General features: G+C 32.1%; 3 protein-coding genes across 3 annotated transcripts; 2 read left to right on the top strand and 1 right to left on the bottom strand.

Moving 5' to 3' along the window:
- On the top strand, window positions 8,872-10,148 carry LOC110013183. Its single transcript, XM_020699246.1, has one exon. It carries the CDS (start codon window positions 9,018-9,020, stop codon window positions 9,387-9,389), a length of 372 nt encoding a protein of 123 aa, XP_020554905.1. The 5' UTR covers window positions 8,872-9,017; the 3' UTR covers window positions 9,390-10,148.
- Window positions 12,611-14,004, top strand: LOC105177843 (ocs element-binding factor 1-like). The gene has a single exon (XM_020698904.1). The coding sequence runs from the start codon at window positions 13,040-13,042 to the stop codon at window positions 13,733-13,735; it is 696 nt and encodes a 231-aa protein (XP_020554563.1). The 5' UTR covers window positions 12,611-13,039; the 3' UTR covers window positions 13,736-14,004.
- LOC105178329 lies at window positions 18,912-19,385 on the bottom strand. The gene has a single exon (XM_011101795.1). It carries the CDS (start codon window positions 19,383-19,385, stop codon window positions 18,912-18,914), a length of 474 nt encoding a protein of 157 aa, XP_011100097.1.

Consider the following 21,382-nt stretch of genomic DNA (forward strand, 5'->3'; position numbering starts at 1 on the left):
TAGGGATCGAGCAATTAATGTTGTAAATAAATTTGACGATTTTATGGAAAGAAGACGAAGAAGAAGTTGATGGAGACCACAGGAAGTCGGGCGAAAGTTTCAATACCAGGAACTATACCCTTGGATTGAATTTTATTTTATTACTAGTACATAAACATGTCTTTCTTTATTTATATATTTAACTTTCCCCCTATTCTTTTCCTCATAATTTTCACTATTTTTTTTACAAAAATGAAAAAATCAGAACTCACATCCTATAAATTTCGTTAAGGATGATCATATATATATAAATATAATCACAACAAATATTTAGTCTCTCCAAATTTCGTAAATGGACTGAGTTAATGTGACAACATTCGACTTTTAATCATTAAACTAGAGTACTTGACGATTGTGTGACGACATGCATTAAATTAAAAGGCTTTATGGACCAATTTTTTTGGGCAATGGGAAGGCGAGATGGGGTTGTCTAGAAAAAAATAGCGTTGACAAAATTAAAATAATTTCATTTTCATCTTTAGCAAGTGGCCCCAAAATTAGAAACATTGTTTATCTTTTTCCTAGTCTATTTTAATTCTGTTGGCCTACCACTGGGAAGCCAAAAATTTGGTTTACATTCACTTTGTGTGAATAGTCATGGAGCACTACTCCAATTGATGTTCAAATTTTCCTACTTCTAAGTGGGAGGGGGACCTCCTATGCAATGGGAGTGGGCATTAAAACTTAAAACATCCATATTACCAAACAAAAATATCAACGCGTATTGCACCATATCAATTACTGCTGATTTTCATTACGTAATATTTTTAATATTTGAACGTCGACAATGACAGGCACAATCTAGAAGATCTTGTAAAATAATTATTTATAGAAATTTTGAATTTTGTGTATCGATAATGTAGATGATTGTAATAGAATGTTAACTGTCAGTTTGTGGAATATATGATGTAGTCTTGTAGATGAGCAAGTTGTACAGGTAGCCATTTAATTTGAAGAATTCCTGGGAGCCTGTTGACCATATGTGATTTCATCATTGTAGATAAGGGAATGTTCAATGGTCAAATGTTCATTGTCACACGCTCCTCCTTCCTACTGAAGTAAGTTGTTCATATTTCTCCTCCTTACCTTATATAAGCTTATCAACTTTTACGAAAATTTCCAAAAAATTCAACTTATAATTGTTCGAAACCCATCTAATTACTGAGGCGAAATTATTTAAGAATAAAACAAACATACAAAATTTCTCCTTTTTTTATTTATTTTACATCTAAAATCCAGGGACAAGATTCGGACTGTATGATGATGATAAAATTATTGTTGTTGGGTTGGTGTAATAATTGAGCAAAATTTTGGCATAGTAAAGTTGATGTGGAGTGGTGGAAGGTGTTGTGGATGGGTATAGTAGAATTGAAAATGTGCAGTATTTTTAGCATGTGAGAAAAAAGTGGTTTAATTGACAATTCCGTCGGTACTTTTTTATGTTTGTTCCATTATTTGGTTAGGTGAATAATATTAAAGTGTCCCCTCATGACTACTCTATTTGCACACTCATTCTTTATTTCATGAAATCCGCGTATGCTACCAAGTTGAAAATTCCAATATATTTGTTTACTTATAGGATATTCTAATTATATTTTATTAAATTGGTATCATTGAAAATATATTCCTTCACTTTTAGAAAAAAAAATGACAAAATTATTTTAACTAACCTTATTTTTTGAAATTGTCCTGAAAACCACGAAAATTGTATCGTATAGCGAAAACTCTGCAATAGGAATAACTAATACTATAATTGTTTTAGTATTATCCGATCGTAGTGATTATTATGAACATATGTCGAATATATTTTCAATTCTTGATGTATTGAATTAATCTTTAAATATGACGACGGTATTGAATAATACAACGGATCGTATATTATTAAAAGAAATCGAATATACAAATGTCCGAAAGAAAATATAGAGACAAGGGGCAGCCAAATCATTTTAAAATTGGGAGTTGTAAAGTATGGTGTTGATAATTTAAGGACTAAAGCCGAGGTCACATGTCGAACAATTAGGCTATATATAACTATAGAAACAAACCCGATCATTCCTAAATACAATTAGGTATGTCTAAATTAGTACTCAAAATCAAAGTAGATTCTCTGACTATATGACTGAGTGAGAACCAAACATGCACGTACCTACTTGTAGCTACGGCCAAAATCCATCGGCATAAAGTCACTAATTAATGACAACGATGTAAATCTGCCGGGGGAGAGAGGGGTAGCGTATGTACACTAATAAATAATACATGCAGTATTTTGAATAGGAGGTTGTTGTAGTCAAAAGACAATAAAGTTTAGATTAATTAATGAAGTCGAGATCTCGTGATCCCATAAATTTGTGGGTATAATATATGTTGTTGTTCTAATGTAATAGTGGTTGTTGGTTATTTACATATTTGATATTGGTAATTAGTGTATGTTAATTATTGATGATTGAAATTATAACTGATTCATTGGAAATAAAAGATAACGGTTTTGTAGTCAAAAAGGAATCCTGATCGATTTTAATGGAGTCAAAAGCTGAGATCCTGAGTATTCCTTTCGGCTTCTAAAGTGTTGCAAATTGGTTTCCTCTGATGAAAGAAACCAACTTTTGCAATCTCACTAGATTTGCTCTTTGAATTAGTTGTGTCTTCGCTTGCGGCTGCTTTTCCTTATTTATTTTACATTATTCATTTCACATATGGAACATTCCTATTTATCTGTTTTAATAGTGGTTATTAATTATTATAAATGATTATTGGTCGTTGATAGTTTATGGTTATTAATGATTTAAGTTTATGATATATTTAATAAATTTTCTAAAAAGAAACATGACTTTGCTAAGTAATGGCTCACTTCATGTTTTGTAATAATCAAGGTTGACTATAATTAATTCGAGTTAGTTAAGATTAATCAATTTAATTTCACTGCAACATTGTTGTAACATAACTTTGAAAAATCAATTTGTTGGCACATGCATACAGTGGCTAGTAAGAAAAAGAAATCCAAACTTCTGAAAAATCTCTCACATACTTTGCTTATAAAAATTCAATGTTCTCGATTTATCCAAAGAATTGATTGATCATTGGACTGACTGGCAGCACCTTATACTATCCTTAGCCAAAATGCTTTCCCTGTAAATAATCAACTGCAGATAATTTTCAATAATTGCTCGTAAAATTTATTCCAATTTCACCATTTTTATAGTTTTTCAACTTAGATACTGATTTAAACATCGGAAGACTTTTAAGTCCATAAAATCCTCTTGTACGTCCGTATCAACTTCATGTCGTTTGTCACATCTCATCTTAAGATTAAACTATTAACGTTTTCCAGCACAATCTAGCTACATATATACGTAGAACCATTTATTTGTTGGGATAATTTGTCTAGCAGTGATTTGTTGGGTCCTAAAATATCCAGATATCAGAAAACATGCATGTCTGCATTCGGAAATGTGAGTCCAAGAAATCCAGAAATTCCAGGACCGCACAATTCAGATTGTTTGACTTGGGGAGCGCTGTCATGATGCAGCCCACTACATATCTAATCATCTTTTTGACAGGAATTGGAAAAAGCAGGCCTGTTCTTTGCCTGAAATTTCCACATTCCACACCCTGAAATTTTCTATAATTTGTCATTCTGACTCCAAGCTGATGTCTGATCTAGAGACTGCTTCTGAACTAGTTCTGGTACGACGGGTTTTGGATTCCAGACACACTCTTCTATTCTTTTTCTTCTGGTTTTTATAATAAAACTACAGCAATAGCTTCCGTTGTTTTAAATTATCATACCCATATTTTATGTTGGTGATGGATGTTTTAATTACACTATGATTACTATCTTTGCATCATTAATATTATGACGATTTCAATAAGTTAGTCATAATTGAAAAGGCATTATAATAAATTTTTGGTATTAAAATATTTGGGAAAAATCCAGAAACCCCCCCTGTGATAATAGGAATGTTCAAAAATCCCCCTATGAAAATTAAAGTATCAAATACACCCCCTATGATATAAAATAAAGTTCAAAAAACCCCCTCCGTACAAAAATTGGGCCACACGCGCTTTGACTGCGATTTTTTTATAAAAATATATTTTTTTTTGACATTTTTGCCCTTCTCTCACATTTAACATATAATATTATATATATGTATTTAAGAATTAAATATTATTTTATATAATAATTATTTAATTAAAATATTATATATTTCCATTAATAATAAAATATTTTTTTATATATAATTACTTAATTATTTATATAATAAAATATTATTTTAATTAAATTAAAAGTAATTTTATATATATGAGTTGGTGTTGGGGATGCTTGTGGCGGGGGGGGGGGCGGGGGGGGGGGGGGGGGGTGGGGGGGGGGGGGGGGAGGGGGGGGTTGGGAGGGGGAAGGGGTAGGGGAGGGGGGAAGAAGATGGAGGTGGGGGTTGGGGGTTTGGGGGGTGGGGGGTGGGGGTGGGGGGAATGGGGTATAATTATTATTTTTTAATTTTTTTTATAAATTATAATTATATGTATTATAAAGATATGTTAAAAATTATAAATTAAAATAATTATATTAATAAGCCTAGTTGATCGGTTTGACTAGAAGGGTATTTTAGTCATTATTTCTAAAAAAATAGATTCAAATTGACCAGGGGGCTGTGTGATTATTTATTGGTAACCTAGGGGTGATTTTTTATATTAAAAATTTTATAATGGGGTTTTTGATATTTTGTTATATCACAGGGGGGCAAAATGGATTTAACCCTAAAATATTTAGGTAGTTTCAACTTTGATAATTACCAGGAGACAGGATATATAAGCCTCAAACCATAGGAATATTTTCAAATTATTTATTAATGCATAAATCATAAAATGGTCCAAAAAGTGATTTTCAATTTTAGTCCTGTAGAATATACAGGGAGTTCAACACTTTTAGTTCTCTACTTTATAAAATTTTCAAAATGGTTCTAAAATTAAAAAAAAATCGACATTTTTAGTCCTCTACTTTACGAGATTCAAAATGTCCCCAAATTAAGAAAATTTCACAAATTTAGTTCCATGTCCATGTTTAATATACAGTAAGAACACTGCAATACATGTGTTTATTAGCTTTCAAATGGTGATGAACAGTACTCATTCTTTAAAAGAACATTTTCGTCATGGTAATATTGTGGAGTAGGAGGTAATTAAGAGTGCATTAGATATGAAAGTAATGGTGATTGTGAGTTGATGGAGCAGTACCAAAGAGAGGAATGGGCGCAAGTATATATGATTAATGAATGATTGAAGATGATTCGGATCTAGTTCATGGCCATGTCCCAGATTACGGCTATGGGGTCAAAACTCATCTCAAACTGCAATACGCAATTAATGTCCCTCCATCAACATCTTCTCCTATTCGTATTTTGATCCCCTAGCTCAATTCTTTTTGCAATTTTTGTTTCAAGTCAAGTTTTAATTTTGATGAAATTTGTACCTGCCAATCATATGATGTAGCTCAAACCATACAATCAATGTGGCACGTGACTGCTGGCACGTGCTTATTATGTTAATACATTAACGGAAAGTTGACTTGGAATGAATTATTATTATTATTATTTGAGATAAAGGATGCAACGTGGTGAGGTAAAAAGTATTGGGACCAAAATTACAAACAATTTAAGTTAAAAAATGATTTTTCTTTGATGTGGGGGTTTAATATGAAAGTCATAAAAACACTCAACGAAAAATTTGAAAGTAATATATTATCTTAACACAAAAATAAATATTTAATATGGTTTTTAACCACTTGAAAAACAAAATCAAAACAATTAAAGAAAAAAGGATATAAAATCGAATATTTTTGGTTAAATTCCAAACTGGAAATTTTATTATCCAAACATGAACCTCTCATAATACAAATTGCTATATATGGAAAATAAGTTAATAGTGATCACACATATAAATATAAATATATATATATATATATATATATATATTGATTCGAGTCGAGGTCTTTAATCACATCCAGGGCTTTCATATTAGAAGCTTGGGATTGAAAAAAGAGCAGATCGTTAAGTTTGTTGGGAGGTCCCCAAATATATAAGACTCTATGATGCTTAAGTTAATATCGGAATTAAAATAGAAGAAAGCGATTTGGATATCTTTAATGCGCGTTTGAATGTAATAAATGTCTTACCATAATGAAGCACAAATGTTACCATACATGATGTCAAGTGAATCCACGGTTTAAAGAAGCGGATCCTCTGAGTCAGGTTGTCAGGCACTGGAGGATCCCACATAATCCGAACTGGGAGGGCGCGGATCCTTCACCTGAGGTGTAATAATTTCTTCCTTTTTAGAGGTATTTGTGTAATTTCCTTAATATAATAATAATCCCCCATCACATATATATATATATATATAAATAGGTTGTTAGAGGCGCAAATAACCACAAAAAATGTGTATTGGAGATAACACGTTTGAATTATTAATAAGCTGATAAGAATGTACGTGTTGTGGGGTTCGTTAAGGTTTTGGCTTTATATATAATAATGTATGTTATGGTCTTCATGCCATGCCCCCACCATTATTAATTTACGTTGAAAATCTTTTTCTTTCACAATTCTTTTTAATGTTTTAATCAAATATAGTGCAAAATGCATGAATCTTGGACTTGTCTCACCCTATCCTGCGTCAGGAGTGATTGCAGCAAAATTTTGGAATTTTTCAGGATGGTCACTCACATCTATTAGGGTTTACCTCAATTAAAATTAATTATTATTTATTGAAAAAATTCTCCTATCATGAAAAAATATTTTTTCAATACTTTTAAATACTATCTTCTTTTTTTATAGTATATGATTAATTATATCATTCAATACATTCAAATTTAACGACTGATTCAACATGTTAATACTCAAATTAATGATCGAATATACTCAAACAAGACAAACAAATAACAAACCACTGTAGTCTGTAGAAATAAACTTATATTCATATGTATATAATTCAACCTCATAATCTTTAAACGGTGAAGTGTGAATTTTAGGGTTCAAAGAAAATGTGGTTCACCCATTTAAATGTGCAAAATCCAGTAGTTGTAATGACTTGTACATATTGCATGGTTGTAAGATGAGTTAACCATCTGGTCTGATCCTACATTAGATTTTCTTGCGTCGATTGTGGGAATAGAGTGGATACCTTCCCGATGCCATCGGACATCTGCAATAATAATTCATATACCACACGAAATCAGTGTCGAAACATTGTCGTGGGCTCTCTGAAAGGCTCTTGTCGTTTCCTGAAAATCGGGCAACCAAAGGAAAGAAAGAAACTGATGTAGAGGAAAAGGATTTTTCATATGAAAATCTTGAGGTTCCTAATCAATCTCATTTAAAGAAAAATTCTAATTTAAATTTAGTTTGATTGGATCTAAATCAATTATACGACAACTGTAATCTAATTGGTATATAATTAAAAAAAAATTACACTTGCTCTATAATTAATTTAAATCAACCGAACTTAATTTACGAGAGTTACCAGGATCATCTCCTGCGAATAGAACGCAACTATTGTGGTAAAAAAATTCACTTTAAATTTTACCTACCCAAGACGTTTGTTGGTACTACAGGCTGACCTCAGAGTTTAAATAGGATTTTGAATGAAAGAATAAAAAATTAATAGATTTTTAATTGGATGGCATAAAATAATTTACTTCATATAAGCGAATGAATTACCGCTTTGCATGGCCCATTTGTATCCATTGTCATTTCATCTTTGGTTTTTAGGTAAATGGGCTTTTATGTTATAAATATTGATTTAACCAAATCCTGTAAGGCGGACCGGCCGGTTTTAGTTGGGCTTATCAGTTATCATTAGCTAGTGACTGAACTTGTTCGCTATGTTGGTCATAGTTTTCTTTCATTTTTTAGTTCTTAACTTAAGTTTGTAAGAATTGATTTTAGCTTTTAATTTTAATTTTCTAATTGTTCCTTCTGCGTAGAGTTTTTCATTTAATTTATATCGCAAGTAGGATAATTTATTTTCCTTTAATTTACATCAAATATTTTTAAGTTTTACCAGCCCCTTGTTATTTCTAAATATTTTTTTTTGTAGAAATTGTGGAATACTATCTTCAGAAAAAAAAATAATAATAACAATAATAGACACACATATTTTCTAAAAGCACATATTTTGTTGCTTTGTTATAAATTTTAGGTGTAATTAATAAAGTTTCGACATAGTGAATAATATATCGATCACTTTTAATTAAAGTGAAAAAAAAAGGCGAAATTCAACATAATATACATGTGTCGATTTTTATATAGTAATAAAAAGAAATAAAATGAAAATCCATCCTAGTATTCTGAGGTTGTAGTAAGCATCTTCAACAGTTGCCTTATTCTTTAACTAATTTAGAGGTAAGGCATTGCTTCAATTCCTTGTATCATCCCATTAATCAAACTCCAACCTAATGCTACTACAATCTACACCATCCATTCACTAATTCTTTTAGCTCACACCTTATCCTCATCATAACCTCTCTATTATACCTCTTACCTCCTCAAAAAACACCTACTCAAAAATATTACATTAATATCCCTCACGACTTGTAGTTATAATTCTGCAAAATGTAGAGAGTATTTGTGTATTTTAACTTAATTATTAATATAATTTATCCGAAATTTGATTAATGATAACACAAAAATCGTGATCGAGAATCAAGCATGCATATCAACATCATTACGCTTATTTCATAAGAAAAAATTATGTATTCTGCAATGTTTTTTTTATTATTTATTTATTTGCCAATATATGTATTGATATACTACAGTTATTTGTATTAATTATTAATTTATAATTATTACCAGATGCATGCCAACAATAATGAGAATTGATGAATATGAATATAAGAAAGCTTACAAATAAGAAAAACAAAACAACCGTCCTTCTCTGTATACCCACAAAATTAAATTAATCTTTCATCTCCAATTTCCATCAAACAGATGGCAAAAAATGCAACTACTCCAACGTGCAACATCAACTTTTGCTATTGCACCGACGGCCCAATTGATCCCGCGGATGCCGCCGTCAAACCACCCAGAACCACCACTTGCTCGGTGGTGCCCAGGAGGTTCGACGCTGTGGCGGCACGGCTGCTGAACGGCGTGACAGCCGCGTTCTTTGCCTCGCTGGAACGGTGCTCTTGCATTAATATTGCCACCAAAGATGATGTTGAGGATGGCGGTAGCTTGCCCTTGATCCGTGGTGGGATTGTACTGCCGGCTGCTGACGTCAGATTTACAGGCAACCGTAGGGCGGAGGAGGAGTGTCGTATGGTTGAGGATAACAAGGATGTCATTCATGCTCGGATCTAAATGATTTTCAGGGAAGTATAATATTGATCAGGTCAAAGAATTAATTCTTGTGAAATAATAAATATATATTATTACTACGTACTTGCCTCAAATTTATTTAATCCAAGTCAAATAAATATGAAAATCGAATCACAAATTTAATGTTCTTTTCAAAAATAAATCAAATTATGCTTTATAGAATCATATTATTATTGCTATAAATTTAATTGACGCACCATCAATCGTCCTGGTCTAAATGCACGAATTGAACATACAACTGTAATAACATGGGTCGGGTTCTTATCAAATCGTTTGATGCGACTAATCATACAACTTTAGTTTTTGAGAAACATCTACCTAAATCCTCCAAAACTGTTGTCCAAAATTCAGACGCAATCCTTGTTAGTGAAACTGTAAAATATCACTCTACTTTATCAATCACTCAATTTTCTTACAAGTTTCTTGTTTGATCTTTGCATTCCTTTTTTTGTTGAGGTATGCAGCTTTCCTAAAAGCAGGATAATGTTTCATAGAGAAAGGGATTGACAGAGGCACCAAATTTCCCAGAGTCGATCACGTTTTTTTTTTTTTTTTCCAATCATGTGAGGAATGTGGTCCAGATGTATAGTCGTGTTTGGATGTGCAGCCCATGTTGTTAAAATCGGTATTCCACAATTACTTTTGGGAAAATGAATGCCGATAATGATGTCCAAACATCGGACTTGAATGGCATCTGTGGAAACATGTACAAGTCTTTAAAGCTACAATTCTGATTCATGTTGCCTCTTTTATTTCATGTTCATGAAAATGTAGTTTCTAAACTATTCTTCTGTCTTCAGATAAGATTAAGTATTCAATCGAAAACAATTAATTTCTTAAAAATATAAAATAATGAATTTATTAACTTATCTGATCGATCGATGCATACACCATACCTGTATTTATTTGTCTAATTCATTTATAGTTATTCTCTTTTGAGATGTGAACTTCTTAATCAAATTATTTATTACACTTAATTAATTGTTTATATCTTGATATAATTATATATATATAATTAATCATTTTGTTTTTTTTTTTTTAGAAAAAAGCTATCCATATGTCTTAAACTAATCCCATCACCTGGGAGAGAAATTTATTTGAAAATTAAATAAGAAAAAAAAAAGGGGGGGGGGGGGGGGGGGAGGAGGAGATGTAATCAATATGTTTAAGTCCATCATCACTACCCTTTTAATGGTAATAAAGTGCATAATCGGCAGATTCATGTTATTTTAATTATCTTAAATTATTAATTATTTTATTATATATACAAAAACATATTTTACAAATAATAATACGTTTTATGTATTTTCAATTAGTAGTATTTTATATACAAAGGGGGGGGGGGGGGGGGGGGGGGGGGAAAAGGTAGTGATAAAATAGGGAGCATATGTTAAGACTGTGTTTGGGTGGTCGGCCTCGTGCTCCCCATTTCAAATTAGACCATAAAGTTATGGTGTTTGCTTTCCGCTTAGTTAAGATCTGTTTTGTTTCGTGCATGCATTCTTCTTCTACCTACTTCTACCAAGCATTGCAAGACATTCATCAATTCTCTTCCCTCTTCACTCTCACACACTCACGCACGCTGCCACTGGAGTGGAGTGAATTTGGTTGGAGAAAGGGGAAATTCTAATTCAGACAAAATCTGGCCGTATCTGTACCAATTAAATGACAAGTATAATACACCTGTCGTGTGATTAATGTATATTTTAAAAAAATAATTAATTATATAACAAATATGTCACACTATTTTGTTATTAATTTGATTCAACAAAATCTAATTCTATATGTTTAAATAAAAGCGGGGGAGGTTGTAAAGTAGGTTTCACATTCATTTTCCAAAAAGAAACTAATTATGTTCCATGCTGTCTTAGTAAAGACATTATGGTCGTTTCTGTTCTAAAAAAAATAAAAAATTTAAATATTATACCCATTACTCACTACTCACTCCAAACGCGAATTAAATATGTGGTTTTTATTTTTATTTTTTTTAGGAACGATGATATTATTATGTCAAAGTCATCATGACGAATAACATATGTATAAAAATTTCGGTAAAGGGCAATAGTAGATGGTAATTATTAATAAATAAAGCGGCATGCATCCTTTATTATAAAGGGCATATATAGGACATGTAGGAGGCAATGGCATGGATAAAAACAATTACTGCGTTAACGTCATTCTTGGATTACATTTGTCTAAATTGCAAACACATTTGCAATGTCGCTCTCGCTCTGTTCCCAATAGTGATCAAATCCGCTTCAGCCAATATCCCCACTCCAACTCCTCCTCATTGATCAGTAATTACAATATGGGAAAGGAGGAGCATAATCTCACCATTTTTCATTTATACTCCTTCAATTATTCATATATATGAATCTCTGCCATCAAATTAGTCTTTCAATTAAAGTGCGGAAATTATAACCAGGGCCATTCGTCCACTGCCAACATACGATTCTGACGTATTAAATAACAGGTCTCCTTCATATCTTGAAAACAAAATGTTTATACATAAAAAAAAAGTTTAATAAAATTACAAGGCGCAACCTTAACCTGTGATATAAGATATGTGCACATACTCTGCGAAAAAAAGATTATCACAATTTCCTCCTATCTTTTAAAATAAGAATTATAAATATCATTTTGTAATGATAAAATGTGTAACACGAAATTGCATGAAAAGTGGTTTTTCTTTATTTTAAAAAAGACAAAAACAAATTTTTTATTTATTTTTATTGAAGGTAGAATTGCTCGTTTGCAATACAAAGTGGGACAAATTTCTTTTTATTACAACCATTATATATTCCACTTGTTCTAGGAGGACAAACGCCAGAAGTGGATTGAGATTTTTTCATCAAGATAATGTTGAATCTTTTAATAAATTTATTATTGATGTATATAGAATTAATACACATCTAATTATAAGGGTAAAAAAGTAATTTTTATATATATAATTTATATAATAAATAAATATATTCTACTATACTACATAAATTCCAAAACCACTATAAATATAAAAAATATAATCTTTTAAAGTCAATTACTATTTATTGATTTGACCTTTAATACGTATAAAAAGCTCTCTCTCAAATTGATATTGATTTCATCTGGTAAGCAATCGTGTCATGAGCAAAATGTCTGTTTCATCCTTTCATTAAAATAACAATCACATCAAATATGTATATGTTAATGCAAATACAAAAATTATGTTATTTATTTTATTAAGAAAAAAAATCAATTTTCCACTCTCAGTGGAGCGCATAGCCCAAGCGGAGTGGTCACTGCTTCACGTAAGCACCTTACAGACTATTGGCTCTCCACGCGCTCAACCTACCAGAGTATAACATGTGTCCACTAAACCCCGCGTCCTATTTTTTCTTCATGACTAAGCTTAAAATGGGACCCACAGGGATGATGTAAGCCCATGCACCCTTTCTAAAAAGCCAAGCGCTGCCCCACCACCAGAAGTGCCGCCTGACTCAAAAGCTACCCCCTTCAGTAAATGACCAAAATGCCCACATGTGGGTCACACCAAACTGCCCACAGGTTTCCCAATAAATACCACTCTCCTGTCCTTCGATTCTTCCCTTTTCCCCTCCTCTCCTCTCCTTCCCTATTATAACGGTTTTCCGGCCATGTTGTCCGCTTTCCCGGTCGGTTTTCCCTCCGACTCCTTCCTCGGAAACCCCTTTCCCCCTTTTGAAAGCTGTTTTCCTCCCTGGGACTCCTATCAAACTTCTTTTGTCTTTCCACCTCCCCCCAAAGAAGAAGAACCGGTTGCCTTCAGCCCACAACCTTCTCAAGAACCGGTCAGTTCCAACTCCGGTTCAGACACATCAAACCCAGCACCCGTCACCCCGAATTCCGGTTCCACTGAACCGAATCGGAACAACTCTAAAAACTTAAGCTCCGGTTCGGACCGTAGTAGTTCTAAGAAAGTAAACCCCCGTTCCGACGGTACTAGCAGTCGCTTAGGCCCCGTCATAGACGAACGAAAGCGTAGGCGCATGATATCGAACCGAGAGTCCGCGCGGCGGTCCCGCATGCGGAAACAGAGACACCTGGAGAACCTGAGGAACCAAGCGAACAGGTTTAAAGTGGGGAACAGGGAAGTAATGAACCGGCTGCGGCTGGTGGTGCATCAAACCCAATTGATCCAGGCGGAAAACGAACGCCTCCGGTCGGAGGCGGTGGTGCTCCGACAAAGACTATGGGACATACGGCAAGTGCTACTCGTACGGCAGCTTCAGCAGCATATGAATCCCTCTGCATGGCCATTAATTAATAACGTGGAAGCTGGACAACCTCTGCCCCACTCTCTAATTACTTAATAAATAATTACTAAAAAATAAAACATGCATGAACGTGAGATATCACTCTCTCTCTCTCTCGATCAGTCTTTCTTCTCTCTCTTTGGGTGTCAACTAAATTAAAGATAGGTAGTATAGGGACGTAATAGCAGAAAAGTAAGGTGGGTGTGAATTTTGGGCGACAATTGATTTTGGTTTTGTCAAAACCAGACTAGTGATGATTAATCATTTTGTAATTAAAGAGTCTTAAAGTTTGGCCTTTTTTTTATTTAATTATTTCCAAGTCATTATTTAGCGCGCTCTCTCTCTCTCTATATATATATATCGTAATATTAACATTTGCATCATGCAGGCTTTCTTCAATTTTCCCACTATACAATTTTTCTTTCTATATTTTTTTAAAATTATTCGATATATATAAGGTACGTTCAGAATAGATCAAACAACAAAAGCGCACTTAAATTTATATATATAGTGAGTGGATGGGAGCGATTGAGCGAATGTCGTTACTGGTTAATGCAAGTGGTGGAATACAGTTAATAAAAGCAAGCACGCTTACTGAGTATTAATTTAAAGCACTAATAGAAATCGTCAACAATCCAACGCGTACACGCGGAATGAGACTAGTAATCAGGACAAAGTTACAGACAAAGAAATATTAAAGCTTAAGAAGGCATTTTCCGGGGTCGGATCCTACCGGCACTAAGATTATTTCTTATTTGTATATATGTTTATAAACCCATCTGTAAGATACATTACAAGCCCTCTGAATTGTGCAACTATAAGAATATTCTGCCTAAATCTACACCAAATCTCCAATCATTTAAAAGGTCGCAACTATGATACAATTAAATGATCACTGCTCTGGCAATATTGTAATATTGGTCCCCTACAATGGGTCATTTTAATTTTATGAGATTTTATTTTTTTACTTGAAACTCTGCTAAAATTTACACCGTTAGTGAAAAAAAGTCCAACAAATTCAGTCATTTTTTAACCCTCCCCATTAGAAATTAAAGGTATAACCCATGTGATCTTCACATGGCTGCTAGTTATTGATTATTTTTACTAGAAAAATTCATTACTTGATCTTCATGTGCATGCAATGACAAGTAAAATTAATAGTGACATCAATAAAAAGAATTTATAACTCCTAAATCATCTTGAAATCCTTTTGAAAAACTCCATCCAATCTTTTTTTGCATAAAACACTTGAAACCCTCGATAAAAGATGAAGATTTCTAGAGAATTTCTATAGGATAAGCAGACAATTTAGGGTTTGTGTACTTCTTTTACTATTGGATTAATGCTAGGTTTGTTTTGTTAATTCCAGTCCACTGAGCCAGAAATTGGAAAAACCATAGCGTGGGACAAAGAATCAATCAGAGACGGCGAATATGAGCACTTTGGCGAACAAGCAAGACCAGAGATTTCAAAGTATCCAAACCCACTTTTTTTCTTTTTTTCTTTAATGAATTCCACTGGTTTTTAATCAAGTACAAATGAATTAGCAGCTTTTGTCTTTTTAATGTTAAAGTCAGACGAATGACTTTATAAATTTTAAAAAAAAAATTAGACGCCCGCAAACACGTATACCAATTAACTCTCTAACAAAAGGGCACAGGAAAAAAAAAAAACCAAAAAAAAATCAAGTAATAATTTTACTATTGTTAATAATTATATATTTAGTAATAAAATATTTATTTTATGAGCTTTATAATTTTAATGTTGACTATTATTTTATAAAGTTGTTATTAGAAAGATTTAGTGAGAACAATTTGTAAGTTGTTACAAAAATAATTAGTGACATATATATACAGTAATAATAAATAATTATTGTCGCTATATCATTAAGTTGTTATTGTGAATATCTCATAGTTTACCTACACAGATAATTTTGTGTACAGTTTTGTCACTAATAATCATATAATGATATGATTTTATTTAATATATATTTTAAGTGATAAATTTAAAATTATCATTGGATATTATATTATTAATATTATTGATATGGCTTGTGATGTCTCAATTGATGTCACATTATATGAGATATTATCCGCTTTAAAATCATATGAGCCTCATGGTTATGTCACAAAATTAAAAAAGTGTCTAGCAAGGAAGAAGAGGTTTTGGAGCTTATAAGTCGGTTAAGCTCCTTGTCTACAACCTAACGTAGGATGTTTGTCTACTATTAGCTACTAAACAAGGGACTTGCGACGAGAATATGGCCTCGTTCCCAGAAAAAATGTCAAATCATGTAGCTTGCGAGGCAATTGGTGCCCCTTTATGTGAAATATTATCCGTTTTGGCTTCATATGAGCCTCATGAATTTTGATGAAAAAGTGCCTCTTTGGAAAAAAAATACCTTGAAACTTATAAATTGCTCAAATTTTTAATTTACAATCAATATAGAATAGTTACCTACATCAATTATATTTTATTGTAGTGACCATAATACTATACTTCCATTTTTAATAACTTTAATTAACTAATGATTATGTTAAGCTACGCTAAATGGTCAACGGCTTCTGCCTTCTGTATTAGTGGGCAACTAAATAAAAGTACTTATGGATAGGTCATATACATGAACCTGGAATGTACAAACACTTCTAAAAATTATTTGATGCAGTGCTTAATATGTGTCAGATATAGATACCGCTCGTGACGTCTCCGAAAATTAATAAAGAAAAAAGAACATAGCATCGGACACATTTTGAACATGTCTCGATATTTTTTTTTATAATTTTCAAAACTATCTTTAAGAAAAAAATGAATTTTAGGTTTAATAAAAAAAAGAAAAAAAATTAAATCATTCCTCTTAAAATAAAAATATTATGATGAAATTACTAAAAAAATGGAGAGATGTTCACGATAATTTAACTAATTTAAATTATTAGAAATTTTTTATTGTATTTTTTTAAAATAAACTAATTATGTATATTTTTGAAGCCACATCTGATTAATGTAGATGTAAGACATGCTTATTTTATGTTTTATCTTAATATTTTTCATATTGCATATTTTAATTTTATGAAAAATTAAGAATATATATAATAAAAACGTATTATATTACCCGTGTCAGTGTTGTGTCGTTTTCTAATATTTTTATATTTTTTATGTCATCGTGTCCGTGTCTATGCATCATAGACATGAACCCTCTATCAATATTTTCTGACGAATTATATATATATATATATTTATAATTAACCGCATTTGATTCTCATCTGCAATACAATAATTTGTTACATATAATTAGAAAAAAGGGTTAAAATACAATTTTATCTCCTATGTTAATGAAAAAATACAAAAAAAAAAAAAAAACCCTATGAAAAGATAAAGTGCAATTTACCCCCTTATAACACTAAATACAATTTTTTCATAAAGATTTTTCCGCACTTTTCTATTAATACGAGAAGGTAAAATGTATTAACCCTTAAAAAAGAGTATATCTACAATTTAAATCCTGATAACTAATTCTTTTTCTATATTCCGACTTAGATTACTAGACTGCACCATCTTTGGAATAAAGGGATTATTAAAGATGCCCTCATACATAGTTTTATATATACTAGCTATTCAACCACACTTGATATCGTTATACAATTTAAATTTTTATTATTTTTATTTAATTATATGAAATAAGAAATAAAATAAATAATTGATTAATTGATATTTTTTTAAAACAAATTTCCTTAGTTTGGAATGTACATGAATAAAATATCACTGATATAAGAAATAATCATTTTGTTTTTGAATAAATATGCATTTATTAACAAAAAATGCTCGTCGCACTTTATATTTTATTTCTCAATTTTCCATATATTTTATTTAAGATAATATGTCACTATGATAACTTGTCAATCAAAGCAGACAAACAATACCCGGTAGGTAGAATGATTAAATCATCAATTATTGCAGAATAATGTGTTAAGGTTTGTTTGGGCGGTCCGCTGTCTTGACGTCCGGAGAGAGTTTGGTATTGACAGCTACCCTTAACACATCTTTAATTATTCCTATTCAGCTCTTAATTATATGATCTTCTTTTTCACTCGCTTTCTACTCTTTGATTTAGACTCACAAAATCCTGAGGACTAAAGCTGCACTGACAGTGTGTCTTTCCTTTTCTTCGAATTTAAATTATAAAAAAAAGACTCGACAGTTATGATTTTTCGTGTATCAGAATCCTAAGTAGCTAACTAGGTACAAAATTCATACTATATATAAATTAAAAGGCATGCATACATGTCCCAATACGAATCAGGTATATATATATATATTTGATTATGTTACTGATACCACGTAATTCAGACTATTTAATATTTTTAAATCCGTAAAAAGAAAATGTCATGTACAGATATGAGATTTCCATAAGTAACAAATTAAGCATCATGAATTCCGTATAATTCCTTTCAAATAGTTAATGATTGGATTCAATTGCTTAAATTTTAGAAAACTCTATAGTTGCAGAAACTCATCAAAACCACTAATCAAACCTATCGGATTATATTCAATTCTGGAAATTATAACCAACATTAAATTTGGTCTAACTTGATGAATCAATTTTATGACAAGTGCAATACACCTGTAGTGTTGTTAGTATATAGTTTCGGAAAAAGTAAATTACAACGACCTCCTATAGGGTTTGGTATAATTACGAATACTCCATCATTGTTTGAAAAGTTACTGAATCCCCCTAATTTTAACTGTCACCTAACAATCAGTCCAATCCGTTAGGTGTCCATCCATTTTTTATGGTGAACTGACTGTGAACTGAAAATTATACTTTGATTTTATTTTTTTTAAAAAAATATCGAGTAAGTGGATATTTTTTTATAATCTTTAAAATTTTTTCATCCATCCCGTTTGATTTTTTTATAAGTTTCTAATTAAAAAAGATAAAAAAAAATATATACAGTAAGAGCAAAGTTGATAATTTCATACTTTCATCCAAAAATTAAATAATTTCATCAAATATCAGAGGGTATTTATAATTTTTCAAACAACAAAGAGGTAATTGTAATTATGCACAATATATATAGTACATTTACTTCGTAACTGATTTAGTTCGGTGAAACGTGATTTTTTGGTAAGCATTTTCGACAATTCCCAACTCCTAACTAAACATAGTCCGACGTACTCTACATATATATACCAGTGCCTATCTTCACCACTCTACTTCACGTTATCACACATGTACTTACTCTGAGCTCTTAACAAACGATCTGCGGCTGTATCTCTCCTTAGGAATAGGAGGAAACTTGGACAGCTTCACCAAATGATCACTCTCAACATTACAAGACTCCTTGCACGAAAACAGACTACTCTTGCTATAACTATTCCTCTTGGACTCATTGCCTTTCTGCCTTAATCCCTCGCTTCGTCTGTCGTTGGTAACACTTTTCGTGCAAGACTTTAAGGCTGCAATGAACGGATCATCATGCAACCAAGAGACCTTGCCGGAGTAGCTCCTTCGTGGGGGTTGAGACGTGCATGGAGGCGGTGGAATACTGATGGAGCTGCTGAAATTATCAGGCACAGGCTGCATGATTTGGAGAGCATTTAAGCTCATGATATCTGAGGAGGACTTTTGGTGGTTGAATTTGGGAACTCCAGGCTTTTCTTCCCACGAAAACGGCACGGACCCGTGCGAACGTATCTTTCGGTGGCTCATTGCTCGTCAGCATATATATATATATATATATAGTGTCTGCTAACGAATTTTTATGACATTATGAATGATGGAACTAGGACGGCGGCAATGTGCGTGTCTGATCAGTTGTGCTATATATTTTCAGTTAATTGAGAGAGAAATGGACATGAAGTTGAGAAGAAAGGTGGAGTACCTGTGATGTCTTTGCAAGTGAAGAGAATGTTCAAATAGGATCATCTAGTCAGAAAGTTGTATATACATTGGTAATAATACATTGACAATGAGACATATAGATGAATTTTTAACAGCTTTATTGTAAATATATTTGGTGGATGACTGAGGGTTGGTGAAATGGATGCTGTCCCAGATGTTCTAAAAGGGAAATTTCATCATTTTACATGAGAAACTAAACTTAGGTTGGAATGAGTTAATATGTCGAGGTCGGGAGTGGAGCACATAATTAGGACAAAAGTGAGTATATTATTAGGAAGAGAAATATTGTCATGTATATGTGATTAATTACTGCCAGTAAATTAAAATTATGATTGAGTTTCAAGACATAGAGTTTTTTTCAGGTCTTCTACATAATTGGAACCCTGAATCGAGACAAAATATTGGAATTGATGATGAAAAATTATTATGCTAGTCGTCCTTAGCGTTTTAGTTATGTCAATTATGGAAAGACAGAGAAATGACAACAATGATTTGGATTGTGATTTAAGAAAAGAATAATGTTGATGATGAGTGGTGAAACACGAAAGAGAAAGCAGGGAGAGAGTTAGTACTTGCAATGTTTTGGGTTAATTTAGCTCAAAATCTGGACATGATTGATGGAACACCACCCGCCAAGTTCTTTTTTTTTTTTTTTTTCTTTAGATAATATATATTATTTTAAATCCATAGACATATTACTATTATAACATTTAATCCATCAATATTTTTAAATCAAATAATAAATTTAAATTAAACAAAACAACACTATATTACTACTAAAATTAATATATATTAAAATACTTATATTTATACGACTCAAATTCACAACCTCTTAATTGTAAAACCTAAACCTCCCAACCTACCAAAGTTGACACCCAGAACTAGTTGTTTTAATAACTTGTTTACAACACAATAAAGTATTTTAGTCGCACTGACGAGACATCTGTTTAGGTAAGGACAATCATTTCTATTCTTTTCTAATGGATACAACAAATGTATAGGATTATTAAAGTGGAAATTACGAGAATTTTTAGTTAAATTGAGTCTAATCAAACTTGAACTAATACAATTGATATAAGTTTCAAAAGGATTGACCATTCATATGATTAGTATATTGACTCAATTTGATCAAGTTTGATTTGACAACATAAATGCTGAATAACAATAGCGGGCTTTAAAATACAACGGGCCACAATTGAACCTTGGGCTCAAAATAAATTTGGGCCCAAAGCAAACCGTGAGGCGCGGTCCAAAATAAAGCTAACCCTAAACCTAAATTCAGGACAAGAAAACCTCCGCAGCTCTACGCTGAAATGGAACAGGAGTTTTCAGCATTTCTCCCATACAGATTCATTACAGATGATGATGTCTGCTAATTCTGCCAAAAACCATTTCTACAGTTTCTCAGTATTTTTACATTATCGGTTAAGATGTTATGAGAAGAAGGCGATGAAGACATCAATCATTTCTCGATGCTGAGTTACGGACCTTTCATTTTGATGACATTTATGCGTGTCTGAGCCTCCTCATTGCATTCTTACCCTCATGTTTTTGTTTTTTTTTTTCTTTTGATTTTTCGTTTTCTTTCTCTTTAATTTTCGGCTTTTGTAGAAGGAGGGGAAGCTGCGATGATTATAAGTTATAATTCCTCGTTCTGAATGCTAAAGGCATGAGAGACTCTGTTTAACACCCATAGAATCTGAGCAATCCCCCTGCTTTTTCAACTTTGACCTCCGGCTGATTCCCTGCAACTTGAGGATTTTCAGTCGGAGCCTGCTGTCGATAGTTGATTTTCTGGTTTTTAT

The sequence above is a fragment of the Sesamum indicum genome, linkage group LG15 (genome assembly GCF_000512975.1).
Source record: "Sesamum indicum cultivar Zhongzhi No. 13 linkage group LG15, S_indicum_v1.0, whole genome shotgun sequence".
NCBI lineage: Eukaryota > Viridiplantae > Streptophyta > Magnoliopsida > Lamiales > Pedaliaceae > Sesamum > Sesamum indicum.